The following is a 12,077-nucleotide window of genomic DNA, read 5'->3' as shown; positions in this document are numbered from 1 at the left end:
TATATTGCACATAATATATTAGTACACATAATGTTATAGTATATATATAACATTAGTATATAAAGAGGCTAACAAAATTAATTGTAAGAACTTACATTTTTACCGATAGGAAGGCACAACTCAAAATTGATTGACTACCAATTTAGAGAATGGTGCTAACTAAATTTAAATTCTAATCCCTGCTCCCCCTAAATTGGAGGGCCACGGATAGGACCTTAAATCAAGAGGTGACTGCAAGTGACTGGAAGTTTTGAACCTAACGTGACAAGTACCGTTTGTCTACACTTCGTTAAGCAGTTTCACACTTGCCCCCTTTGCTTCTCCCAGTGGTCCTGTGAGACAGGCAGAGCAGGTGTGCTCATGGAAATCTCTGAGAGCAGAGATTCGTTAACCAAGTTCTCAGAAAACTTTAGAGACTCTCCCAAGGGCCCTTGGCTAGTCAGTAGTGGAGCTGGTGCTCATGACCTTGGCTGCTGACCACAAATTACGTGCTCGTTTGACTGAACTGTGGGGATAAGCCAGTCATTTGGGCTGCCTGTGGCCCCCTTGCTGTGTTACTGGTGCTCCCTGAGGACACTGAGTTGTTGGCTCCCTGGCTGATCCAGGCATAGGCACACAAAGCCTATTTTAGTTGCTTGATCAGAGGGCCAGGAAGCTGAGCTCACAATTCAGCATTAGCTCTCTCCTTTTGGTACTGTAATACCAACATATTTCAAAACGGATAGAGGGCTCTTCAAGGGTTTAGATACATCTATGTACAAAGAAGATTTACAATGGGTTATTAAATGGGGGTTTTGAGGCTGGCTTCATGGGAAGTGCCAACCACTTTTCTCCCAAATTTCCCCAGGTGCCACTGTCAAAGGCAAAGCACTCAACTAGATGGATCATAGTTCTGACCCCAAATGACATTTCCAACTTTCCTTATATATAATTCAATTTCTGAACTTCCTTTTCAGTGATATTAAGTGGAATAGGTTAAAAAAGTCTTTGGGCATTAAAGATATAGATGTGTTCAGCATTGCTCAGGTGTCTCTGCTTTTTGCCCGTGTATTAGCTGTATTGATTTTAGAATTTTAAATGACACTTTTTACCAGACTTGATTAATATCTCTTTCCCTCTTCTTAGCTACCTAGCTCCTTCACTCTCTCCTGTGCCATCTTCTTTCCTCTCACACCAGCACAAATTCGAGGCGGCTGACCTTTGTATGACCAAAGGTCAGGAGATGTTGTGAGGAGGGTCCCTGGAGTCTGGTGATTAGCCTTTAAAGAGGGGATCTACCGTCCAAGGGCCAAGCCTTCAGGTCATTGCCCAGCACTGGGAACAGAAACAGTGGACCTTCTGGCTTGGTAAGTACCAGACTGTTCTACTGTGTGGCCTCCAGAGAAGAAACGTTTAGCTAGGCAGAGGCTAGAAGGTGAAGTGAGATCTCTGGCAAGAGCTAGCCAGCCAGTCCCAGGATCACTGTTGTTGCATGAGGCTAGGGTCAGTTTCTTGACACTTCATCTCATTAATTAATGGAGTCCTCTGCTACTGTTGGAGGACACTTCATTTAAAATTGTGTATACACGTTATTTTATTCTCTCTCTGCAACTGAACTGCGAGATCCCTGAGGACGCTGCTGCGGTATGGCTTTGTACTCCTCTCCCCAGTGTCCCCCAGAGTAGCTGGGATGTGATGAATAATGACACTGTAGGTCAGGATTTTCCTTCTTTATCAGAAGGTGGGGGTGAGGGGGAGGATGACCACCCTTCCCCTGGGGTTGGTCACTCCTCAACCAGGATCGTTTTCACTTGTGACTGTGTATTTCTTTTCATGATATTTTAAATTTGTTATAAATGACAAAAGTAATATAACTACATTGCAGAAAATTTGGATAATTTATAAATAAAATCATTTCTATTGTTAATACATGAATATCCCTACTCTTAGTATTTTTATATGCATTTAAAATATTTTTAATGACAGTGTACCTGAATATATTTTAAAGACTGTGACATTCTATTATCTTTTTACTTTTAATTATCCTCATAAATGTTACTGGGATATAAAATTTTATTTCACTGTTTTCTCATTATTATCTGTTAGATATATCATTTTTTCCTCATTGGTATTTATTAGATACGCCATCATTTGTTTCCTTATTGTTATCTATCAGGTTTACCATTATTTAACTATTTCACTATACTAGTCACAGATAGATGAGTAAATGACTATTAAGTCATTAGGAAATCTCCCTATTTGGATATAGTTTGACCAGTCATTATCATATAGCGTAGTTTAGGCTCATAGTTGGTAGTCAATAAATGTTGGTTTTATTCCTGCTTCTTTCTCCCTTCTTTATGCTATCTTTATGGTTGTTTCTTATACTGCAAGCCTGAGCATAGCGTATTTTTAATCCAGAGATTTCTAACTGGTTATTACATAAATTTACCTTTGTTATTTCAATTAGCAATTTGTGGGGAGTACTCATACTATGATCCCAAAGGTTCAGTTTTTCTTTATGTTACTTGGTCAAGGGTATTGATTCTTTCTTGCCAGACATAAAATGTTAAAGCTACAAAGGATTGTTTGAAATCACTTTATCCAATGGTATCCCAATTGGTGCGCTGTCAGAAGTTTTCAAGGTGCTTAAAAGAATACTAATTCCTTACTAAGTCTTAATTTGGTGGCTGAGGATTGGGAATCTGCATTTCAATAAGCATCCCAGGGATCTGATTTTGGTGGTAGAGGGACCATAATTTGAATTTATCATTTGGTTAGTAGACCTTGCTAACTTTCCAGAGTTAATTTTAGATTTTTATCATGTTCAGTCTTTTGCTTTTAAAACTAATTGAATCTCGATGATTTTATAGCAGGAGGCAAATATTACAATCGCAATTATGTTCTGCAACAGGAAATAAGTCCTAAATGAATCTGAACATTTTCCTTGACACGTACTATGTTTAAGTGTGTTAAAGATGTCGTTGAAAGGTGCAGGGGAGGAGAACGAACTTGATTTGGCAGGTGGGTGTTCACAGTACTATTATCCACAAGAGTCTGTGCTGACTGACAGCACACACGTTGCCTCTTAACAGGCACTGTACTCAGCTGCAGCAGATGCAAGTGTGTGGCGTTTTTCACTGAATATTTGAAATGGTTTTAGTTAATAGTATTAATTGTGCATAGACCAACTTGCAGCCACTGTTTCAAAGTGCTTAATGGATAATAAACCAAAAGGTTCTATGGACCTCTACTTAGCATAAACGTGGGTCAACCTCTGCCATGTTGCTTAAGTATTATGTATTTTGAGTAGGGCAAATGTTAGTTCAGAGAAGGAATCTTCCCTATACTGTAGATAAATAGCGAAACTCAGGAAGGTGAAATGCCCAAGGTCAGTTAGCTGGAAGGAGCTGAGCCAGAATTGGAGCTCAGATCCCCAGGGTCCTTGTTCTCTGCTCTTTCTACCATACCAAACTGCCCTTTTTGCAGATTTTCTATCTAATGAGAAATACTTGGTATTATGGCTGGTGGAGCTGCTATAATCTATATTTATATTGAGAAGAGCACTGAAGCAAGGAATTCTACTCAATATTTTCTTTGGAAAACCAAACATGCTTTATTTCATTTTTTTCACAATTTATTTAAACATCTCACATATACAAAATAGGTACAATTTAATTTTTCTGCTTGTCCGAGAAACAAGACTTCTTTGGAACCGTGGGAGAGGATGAAAATGAGACTGGCAAAGAACAAATGCTGAATTTAAAGAAGAGGACAATGTTGGGCAAATGATCCACTTACTTTGTGGGAATAAGATGTAAAGTACTGATGTTAAGTCAAATGAAAAAAAATACACAATACAGCTCAACAGCAGAGGAGTATCTCTCCTCAAATTCTCCTAGCACCATCAACATTCTTCAAGTATCTGAAATACTGTTAATTAGCACCTTCGTATTTTGAACAAAAAAACACAAATACCTCAGCTCATCTCTGGTCAGCACCTCATGGTGTGGATCACACTCACAGGAAAGTGTTTTGAGGTAGTTTAAACCTTTGGAAGTTTGGGTTTTAAACTTCCCTCCGTGGAAGATATTCAAAAGCCACAAGTGGTGCAAATGTTCATGGTTTTTATTTTTCAATTTTTATTTTGGTTTTCTTACAAAGGTTGACATTTTCCACAACAGGTGTAAGAGTGTTGAAAAAAAAAAATTCCAAATCTTTTGGAGAGGGGGAAAGGGAGGGGGAGTGAATTAAATTGTATTGCACAATGCTCTGATCAATCCTTCTCCTCTTTTGCCCACAATTTAAGCAAGTAGATGTGCAGAAGAAATGGAAGGATTCAGCTTTCAGTTAGGAAAGAAGAAAAAGAAATGGCCAAGAGAAATGTTTCAGATTTCCTTTTTCTTTAATTTAGGTTGAGTTCGTTTATTTGAAACAGACTGGGCCAATGTTCAATCTGATTTCTTGGTCAGCGCCACCGATGTCCAAAGGTGCAATATCAAGGATAGGCAGGCGAGATGGCTTGTTTGTTTTATATTCAATGATTGTCTTCTGCCATTCATTTGTCTTTTTCTGTTTAAAAAGAGAAGACAGGAATATACATAAAGCAGCACTGTTATGGAATCTAATCATCTTGTATCATATTATAATTAGATATATTACATACAATTATATTGTATAATATATAATTATATAGAACACACATTTATATAGAAATATATATCAGATATTATTCATATAGAATTATTTTATTATGTATGTGTGCTAATTTGCTTCAGTCATGTCTGACTCTTTGCAACTCTATGGACCGTAGCCCTCCAGGCTCCTCTAGGTAAGAATACTGGAGTGGGTTGCCATGCCCTTCTCCAGGGGATCTTCCTGACCCAGGGATCAAACCCACATCTCTTATGTCTCCTGCATAGGCAGGCGGGTTCTTTACCAGTAGCACCACCTGGGAAGCCCCTTATGTACTATATTATAAATTACAGCCTGGGCCTTTTTAACCTCAAGTAATTGTAAGTTATGGCTTTACGTCATCATTTAAAAAACATGTTAAAAGAAAAATAATACATGGAACATAGTATATAGTTCAGTATTTCAGAGAATTTCAGGAGGCAAGATCTGTTAAGAATGCTCTGGATTTACCATCTGAATTTAAACAAATGTATTTATGACAGAAAAATAAGTTAGGTCTCTCATTCATCTGTTCATTTAATGGTCTAAGCTCCACTATCCCACTTCCCAAATTACTGTTATTCCCATATTCCACTATTACTTACAGAGCAGCCATCTACAAGAACAGTGTAAGTGAATCTGCTGTTGCCCTCGGCAACAAGTTCGACATCATTGGATCCTTGCAGAATGACAGCCTTTTTCAGGTTGCCAGTTTCCTCATCCATGTATGCAATGCTGTTCTTGCAATGGTAGGTGATGTTCTGAGAGGCATGGTTGGCCAGCAGACGCATGAAGGCAAGTTGGGTAGCCATTTCCTTGGTGGTTACTCCTTCAACATTATATTCAAACTACAGAGAGTAATATGGGAATTCCAGTTAAATGAAGAAGGACTCAGATACTAAAAGTCAAATTAAAAAAAATAGTCTGGTATAGAGAAGAATAATGGACTCAGGTATGAACCTGAACTTTTAAAGGAGACTCAATTCACTTGTCTTTGAAGTAGCAGCTACCTAGAAGGAACACAGGAACTACCATGCCGAGGCAAGTCATCTCAAAAAGTGACCTATTTCAGATAAAGCTCCTCTCTCTCTACATATATGTTTCCTTTTAAAAATAAGAACAAGAAGGTAGAGATTTAGACCCTTTTATTTTCCACCAATAAAATTAATGAAAACTTTTAATTAGAAATTCAGAAAAGCTCACATCTTGAAAACATATGTTCATGGATACCGGACTAGATGATGGCTTGTACTCCTTCACACTATGTGACATTGTCACTTTCTCCAGTGACTATCAGTTAAGTCATATCTGAATAATAACTTTTGGATTGTATGGACATGTCCAATCAATCTATCTGTAATACGCAATCCAGGAAGTAACAGAACCCAAGAACAGAGCAGGTTCTTTTAAAAAGCCCATTTTGGTAAAAGGCCAAAATGAGGATAATTAAAAAGCAAATAGTGCTAGATAGTATTTAGTAGGAAAAGGAATGTTTATAAAATTCCTTACCTGGGTACCACCGTTGATAGTTTCTCCTACCCAGACATGCTTCTTGGCCTTGGAATTTCTGTACCAGTTCTTGACTGGGATGTCTTCAGGTTGAGCCCGGATGCAGGTTTCGCCAGTAGAGAAATCACAGTATACTTTGATAGCATCCATAGTACATCCTTGGTTAGGGTCAATCCAGTAGTAACCTTTAAAAGAAAAAGACCTAGATCATAAAACCTCTCATTGAGTGACAGGAGCATAGGTTCTAAAAATTACTACTGAGAAATTCTGATTCCCAAAAGTAGCATTTTTTATCATACAGTTATATATTGTCTACTCTACATTAACAGGAAGAGGGTGACTATTTTTAAAATCAGACAGTTCTTCCTCTCCTCTCCATGAAAATCAAAAGCAGGGTATGTATTACCATGAAAGGGTAGAAATACAAATCAATACAATCTTGAAAATGGGTGCTGGTTGGAAAAAGAAAATACTTTATTAACTGAGTAGGATTTCACATAATGCCATTTTGACTCAAATACCCTTTCATATCAGTGGGAGATGGCTTTGAAAGGCCTAACTTGTGAGAAGGGTCATTCTAATTGGATATCTCAACCTACCACTGCTCCATTCTGGGTGGCTGAGTCTCAAGTCTCGGCATGTGCGAGCTGGGTTCTTCCTAGAGCCTTCTGGAGTAAGAAGGGTCTCAATCTGGTTGTTGAGAGATTTCAGAGTAGCATCAACTTCATAATCCTTGGGTCTGAGAGAAGTTGGTGAGCGAGGCTGGTCAGCCCTGTAGAAGTCTCCATCAAAACCAAACTCGTAACCACCACCACTTGGGCCAGGAGGTCCAGGAGGGCCAGGGGGACCAGGAGGGCCCTGCAGAGGTGGAAGTGAGAGACAAGAGGCTTTGGGTTTGGTCACAGTGAGGGACACCAATGATAACAGGTTTTTCATGGAGATTCACACAAAAGCATGCCCTAACAAGTAAAACAGAATCAAATTCATGTAATAACAACTTGCTCCAAGGCATACTTGCAGGGATGGGCTTAAAGAGTTCATCAGGTACAGATAATTTTTATATATTTTAGAAAGCAGGGAAATGGGGGACTACTTTAATGTGTTGTTATCACTGTCTTGTATGCTTTAGTCACTCTGTCGTTTCCGACTCTTTGCGACCATGTGGACTGTAGCTCATCAGGCTCCTCTGTCCAGGGAATTCTCCAGGCAAGAATACTGGAGTGAGTTGCCGTTTCCTCCTCCAGGGGATCTTCCCAATCCAGGGATCGAACCTAGGTCTCCCACATTGCAGGCGGATTCTTTACCGCTCTGAGCCACCAAGGAAGCCCTTCACTGTCTTGGTTTGGTCTAAAGAAGATATTCCCATAGGTCAGTGATGCCCTTTATTATTTCCCCAAATCATACTTACAGCAGGACCTTGGCTACCCTGAGAGCCACGAATGCCAGCAGGTCCGACTGCACCAGGCTGTCCAATGCGACCGTCTTTGCCAGCGGGGCCAGAAGGACCAGCAGGGCCCTAGGAAAGAAGGACACCAAGTCTGTGTGTGCCAGTGAACACCTCACAAGGGAGAAGCGGTCTGGGACTCACTGTCTGCCATAGGGTCTTTTCAGAGATAAACATCTCTTAGATTTACCTACCCTGGGACCAGCGGGACCCACAGCACCGGGAGCACCTTGATCGCCATGATGACCCTTTAAAGAGAGAACAGGAAAATCACACCTTTAGAACATGTGTTGATGAACAGATTTTAAAAAACTGAACAGAAAATTTTAGTTTCAATGGACTCTGGATTGAGAAAATTAAAATTGTAAAATGGGCCTCTTTTCTTTCATTATGTCTATTCAATTATTTTTTTTTTTCTATAAGCTATTTCACAGTGCAGTATTAGTCATTCCTCTAATTATATTTATTTAACTGGGGCTGAAGGACATTGTTGCCAGGAGATCTTAGTATATGTACATTTCTACCTCCTCTAACCCTCACCCTTCCATGTTGGGATGAAACAGCATTATCTCTGAGCTATGGAGTTAGCCAGAGAACAGGAAATGAATACGATGTAGGACATTTTAGAACAACAGCAGTGAACTTCAGAGGAAGTTCATTCTCAGCTGAAGGACTTTAAGATCTGTACAGATATAAGCTGTTTCTCCATACTGTACTTACAGCAAGACCCGGGAGACCTTGCAACCCATTGTGTCCCTTTAAGCCAGGAAGACCTCTGGGACCCTTATCACCAGGCTCTCCCTTGTCACCTCGAATACCTTGTGGGCCCTATGAAGAAAAAGAAGGACAGACAGGACATTTACCGTTAAAAAACAACACTGAGGTCTTCACAAATATTGTTCAGTCTATTTACAAACATAACTCTGTATGTGAAAGGTCTGAAAGCCAGGGGGGTGATACTCCCACCGCTTTCCTTAGTCTTCTTTAGTTCAGCTCTCTGTTAAGTGGCTCATCTTTGTGATTGAAAATCAAAGTGTTAGTCACTCAGTCGTGTCCAACTCTTTGCGACCCTATGGACTGTAGCCCACCAGGCTCCTCTGTCCATGGAATTCTCCAGGCAAGAGCACTGGGGTGGCTGCCATTCCCGTCTCCAGGGTGATCTTCCCCGACCTAGGGATCGAACCCGGGTCTCCTGCAATGCAGGCGGATTCTTTATTTTCTGGGCCACTGAGAAAGTCCAATCTTTGTGATTATTTAATACCAATAAGAAGAGATTTGAAATACAAGAGATTAAAAGCTGTCTGTAGCAACTCTCAACATGGACTAAATTTTAAAAATATATATATATAGTCTATGTATTATTTGTCTTCTTAATGGACAGTCTAGACTGATCCTCCCTAAACGCTGCACAGAAACCATCTCCATGTACATACACTGGGACCTCTTGGGCCAACGGCACCAGCAGGACCAACAGCACCGGCAGGACCCTGTGAATCAGAAAAGAAAAACACAACTTAGCAGCCAAGCCCGAGATCCTCCTCCCTGGGCGCCCCCTCCCCAGCTCCCAAGCGTGGGGAGGCCAGGGGTGGAGCCCGATAAGGATGGCAGCATTAAGGGGTGTTGACACACTCACCGGTTCACCACGGTTTCCGTGTTTACCAATGGGACCCACAGGGCCTTGAGGGCCAGGAGCACCGGCAGCACCAACAGGACCTGCGTTACCGGGGTAACCACGCTCCCCCTATGGAAGGCAAACATGAAGCTCAGCGTCAGTCTGGCGTGTACTGTAGTCCCCTTTGAAGTCACAGAACAATGACGAGGCATACTGACCTTGTGTCCGGGTTGACCATCGCGGCCTGGGGGACCGTCATTCCCAGGGTTGCCCTGTGAAGACATCACACCAGCTAAGGCACTTAGAGAGACTGTAGCCCACCGGCCCCTTACAGTTGGGCTACCTGCCTTCATTACTCCCAGTGCCCAGTAGACAACCTGCTTTCAGGCTGTTCAAAAACAGGAACAAGAAACTTGCAAACCTAGATTTTTTTCTTAGAGGTGTTTTTAATATTTCGGCCACCTTGAAGTATGCTACTTAAACACTCATTCCAAGTTATCTTTAGTATTTTCAGTCCTGACAGTGGTTAGTACAACTAGACTTCAGCTCAGGCTACAAAGGTGCACACAGTGATGTACTGCTAAGTTAGATTTTACAAGCCAAATGTTGGACTCACGTCACGACCGGCTTCACCAGGAGCACCATTGACGCCAGGATTACCGACATTACCAGGGGGACCACGGGCCCCAGGTGGGCCTGCGATGCCGAGGGGACCAGGTTCACCCTAAAGAGGCAGAGAAGACAAACTTCCTTTCACTGGATGGAGGGCTAGTCTCACTCTCCCAAAGCCATCCTAGTCAGGGGATTCCAGTTTTGAGAGAGGAGGTAAGTGGAAAGTGAGGGGTCACCTAATGGTAAGAAGTGTTATTAGTGTCATCCTTGCCCTCTTCCTGTACACTGAGATGGTCAGTTGTATGTACTTTGGGAACGTCCTAAACAAAGTGGGCCTCATTTCATCTGATAATCCAGATAAAATGAATTCATCAAGGTGAGAGTTTATGGAGATTAGATGGTTCCTAGTTACTGTCACATACTATGTTTAATGGAATGACTCAGAACTTGCAGAGTTTCATTCTTGCTCCAGGATAAATGATGCTAGCATTTCGTACTCCAAAGGAGTAAATGCAATTAGAGCTTATATTGTTGTTAAGCATGTAAAAAAGAACAAAAATTGTTCTGCATAATGTTAAGCTGTGTCTTTCTAACATGTGTCTAAGGGAGGTAGTATTAAAGCGTCTCAGTTAAGTGACATGTGATCTGTATAAAGAAATGCCATGAATAAAAAATCTTAAGTGGAGTTATTCAGTGATCAATCTGTCACAGTTGAAGTGGCAGCTTTTAACATCTTTTATTATGTTAACGAGGATAAGAATGGTGTCAAACACTTACCACAGATCCAGCGACACCTGGTAGACCACGCTCACCTCTAGAGCCTGGGAGACCCAGAAAACCAGGAGCACCAAGAAGGCCTTGTGGACCTGGGGTTCCAGGAGGCCCCTAAACAACAATAAAAATACTATTACTGTAAGACCCTACAGGATAATACAGGTTGGTTTGAGATTCTGAGAATGGGTTTATCCTTAGTGTAGAAAAAGGCTGCGTGCGTGCGAAGTCACTTCAGTCCTGTCTGACTCTTTGTGACCCCATGGAGTATAGCCCACCAGGCTCCTCTATCCATGGGATTCTCCAGGCAAGAATACGGGAGTGGGCTGCCATGCTCTCCTCCAGGGGATCTTCCCGACCCAGGGATCGAACCCATGTCTTTTAAGTCTCCTGCATATTGGCAGGTAGGTTCTTTACCCCTAGTGCCATCTGGGAAACCCAGGAAAAAGGCTAGTGACTTCCTATTAGTAGGACATATCTTTGGCTATCTTTTCTCTAGTGATGACAATTAGTTTCCATTTTGGCACGTATATTTCTTTGTACCTGGTTTCTCCTTGAGACCAGTGGAATGACATTTAAAAACACGTGGTTGGGATTAATGAAGTCATCATAGAGTGAGGGAATAGAGTCATAGAATTTATGCTGGGAAGCAAAATTTTTGACCTTGGCCTCTAACTAAACCAGGTCTAGTAAAATCACATTTCAGAAGTGGCAATAATACTGCACACTGCATGTTTTAAAAAATTGGTAGCTTACTGAGATCGATTAATTTACAGTAGGATGACCACAGCAATAGAATTTTGCTCTAATCCCAGTACCAGTAAGGTACCCTCAACAGCTTAAAAGGCTCTGTTGATAAAACAGTGAGTTCACTCACTCATTGTTACCTCCACCCAGTGCCTTTTGAGTATCTACTGAAGCCCTGACACCTCAGTGTCTGTTGGACAGATTTCCTGGCTCAACTGAGTTCTACTTGAGAACCTGCAATACTCATCAACCAATATATGCCATGTGAAGATTTGTATATGGGACTTATTTTAATTCAACATAAGGTATTAAGAAAGAAGAGTCTGAAATCACTTACAGCAGTACCAGGCTCTCCAGAGGGACCCTTCTCACCAACAAAGCCAGGAGGGCCAGAGGCACCTGTCTCTCCACTTCGACCAACTGGACCTTGGTCACCACGAGGCCCACGAAGCCCTTCTTTACCAGCAGGACCAGGGGGGCCAGGGGGGCCAGAGATACCCTGTGAGCAAATGTATGAGGTCACTTACTTTCTGTTAATCATCATGGAGCAGGGAGAGAGCAGCTGAGGTTTTAAATATTAAGATGTCAACAATTTGAAGCCACAAAATAATATCCTGGCCATTTTGGAGAAAGGTTTAGACCTTTAAACAATCTTTCTTGTAGAAAGAAGCAATTTTCCTCTTCCTTCCTGAGGCTGTAATAAACTGAACAACTGAGGCAGAGGGTATG

General features: G+C 41.4%; 1 protein-coding gene across 1 annotated transcript in view; it reads right to left on the bottom strand.

Annotated features, from left to right (window-relative positions):
* Positions 1 to 4,089: 4,089 nt before the first annotated feature.
* The window catches only part of COL1A2 (collagen type I alpha 2 chain), a 36,638-nt gene continuing 28,650 nt past the window's right edge, over positions 4,090 to 12,077 (bottom strand). The window contains exons 40-52 of the mRNA XM_019959690.2: positions 11,686 to 11,847; positions 10,608 to 10,715; positions 9,835 to 9,942; positions 9,437 to 9,490; positions 9,240 to 9,347; positions 9,040 to 9,093; positions 8,327 to 8,434; positions 7,801 to 7,854; positions 7,571 to 7,678; positions 6,762 to 7,020; positions 6,163 to 6,347; positions 5,259 to 5,501; positions 4,090 to 4,551 (exon numbers count right to left, since the gene is read on the bottom strand). Coding sequence (XP_019815249.2) covers positions 4,405 to 4,551; positions 5,259 to 5,501; positions 6,163 to 6,347; positions 6,762 to 7,020; positions 7,571 to 7,678; positions 7,801 to 7,854; positions 8,327 to 8,434; positions 9,040 to 9,093; positions 9,240 to 9,347; positions 9,437 to 9,490; positions 9,835 to 9,942; positions 10,608 to 10,715; positions 11,686 to 11,847 — 1,698 coding nt within the window. The 3' untranslated portion in view covers positions 4,090 to 4,404. The remainder of the gene's footprint in view (positions 4,552 to 5,258; positions 5,502 to 6,162; positions 6,348 to 6,761; positions 7,021 to 7,570; positions 7,679 to 7,800; positions 7,855 to 8,326; positions 8,435 to 9,039; positions 9,094 to 9,239; positions 9,348 to 9,436; positions 9,491 to 9,834; positions 9,943 to 10,607; positions 10,716 to 11,685; positions 11,848 to 12,077) is intronic.

This window comes from Bos indicus, chromosome 4 (assembly GCF_029378745.1).
Source record: "Bos indicus isolate NIAB-ARS_2022 breed Sahiwal x Tharparkar chromosome 4, NIAB-ARS_B.indTharparkar_mat_pri_1.0, whole genome shotgun sequence".
Taxonomy (NCBI): domain Eukaryota; kingdom Metazoa; phylum Chordata; class Mammalia; order Artiodactyla; family Bovidae; genus Bos; species Bos indicus.
This window is presented reverse-complemented; position numbering and strand designations above follow the sequence as displayed.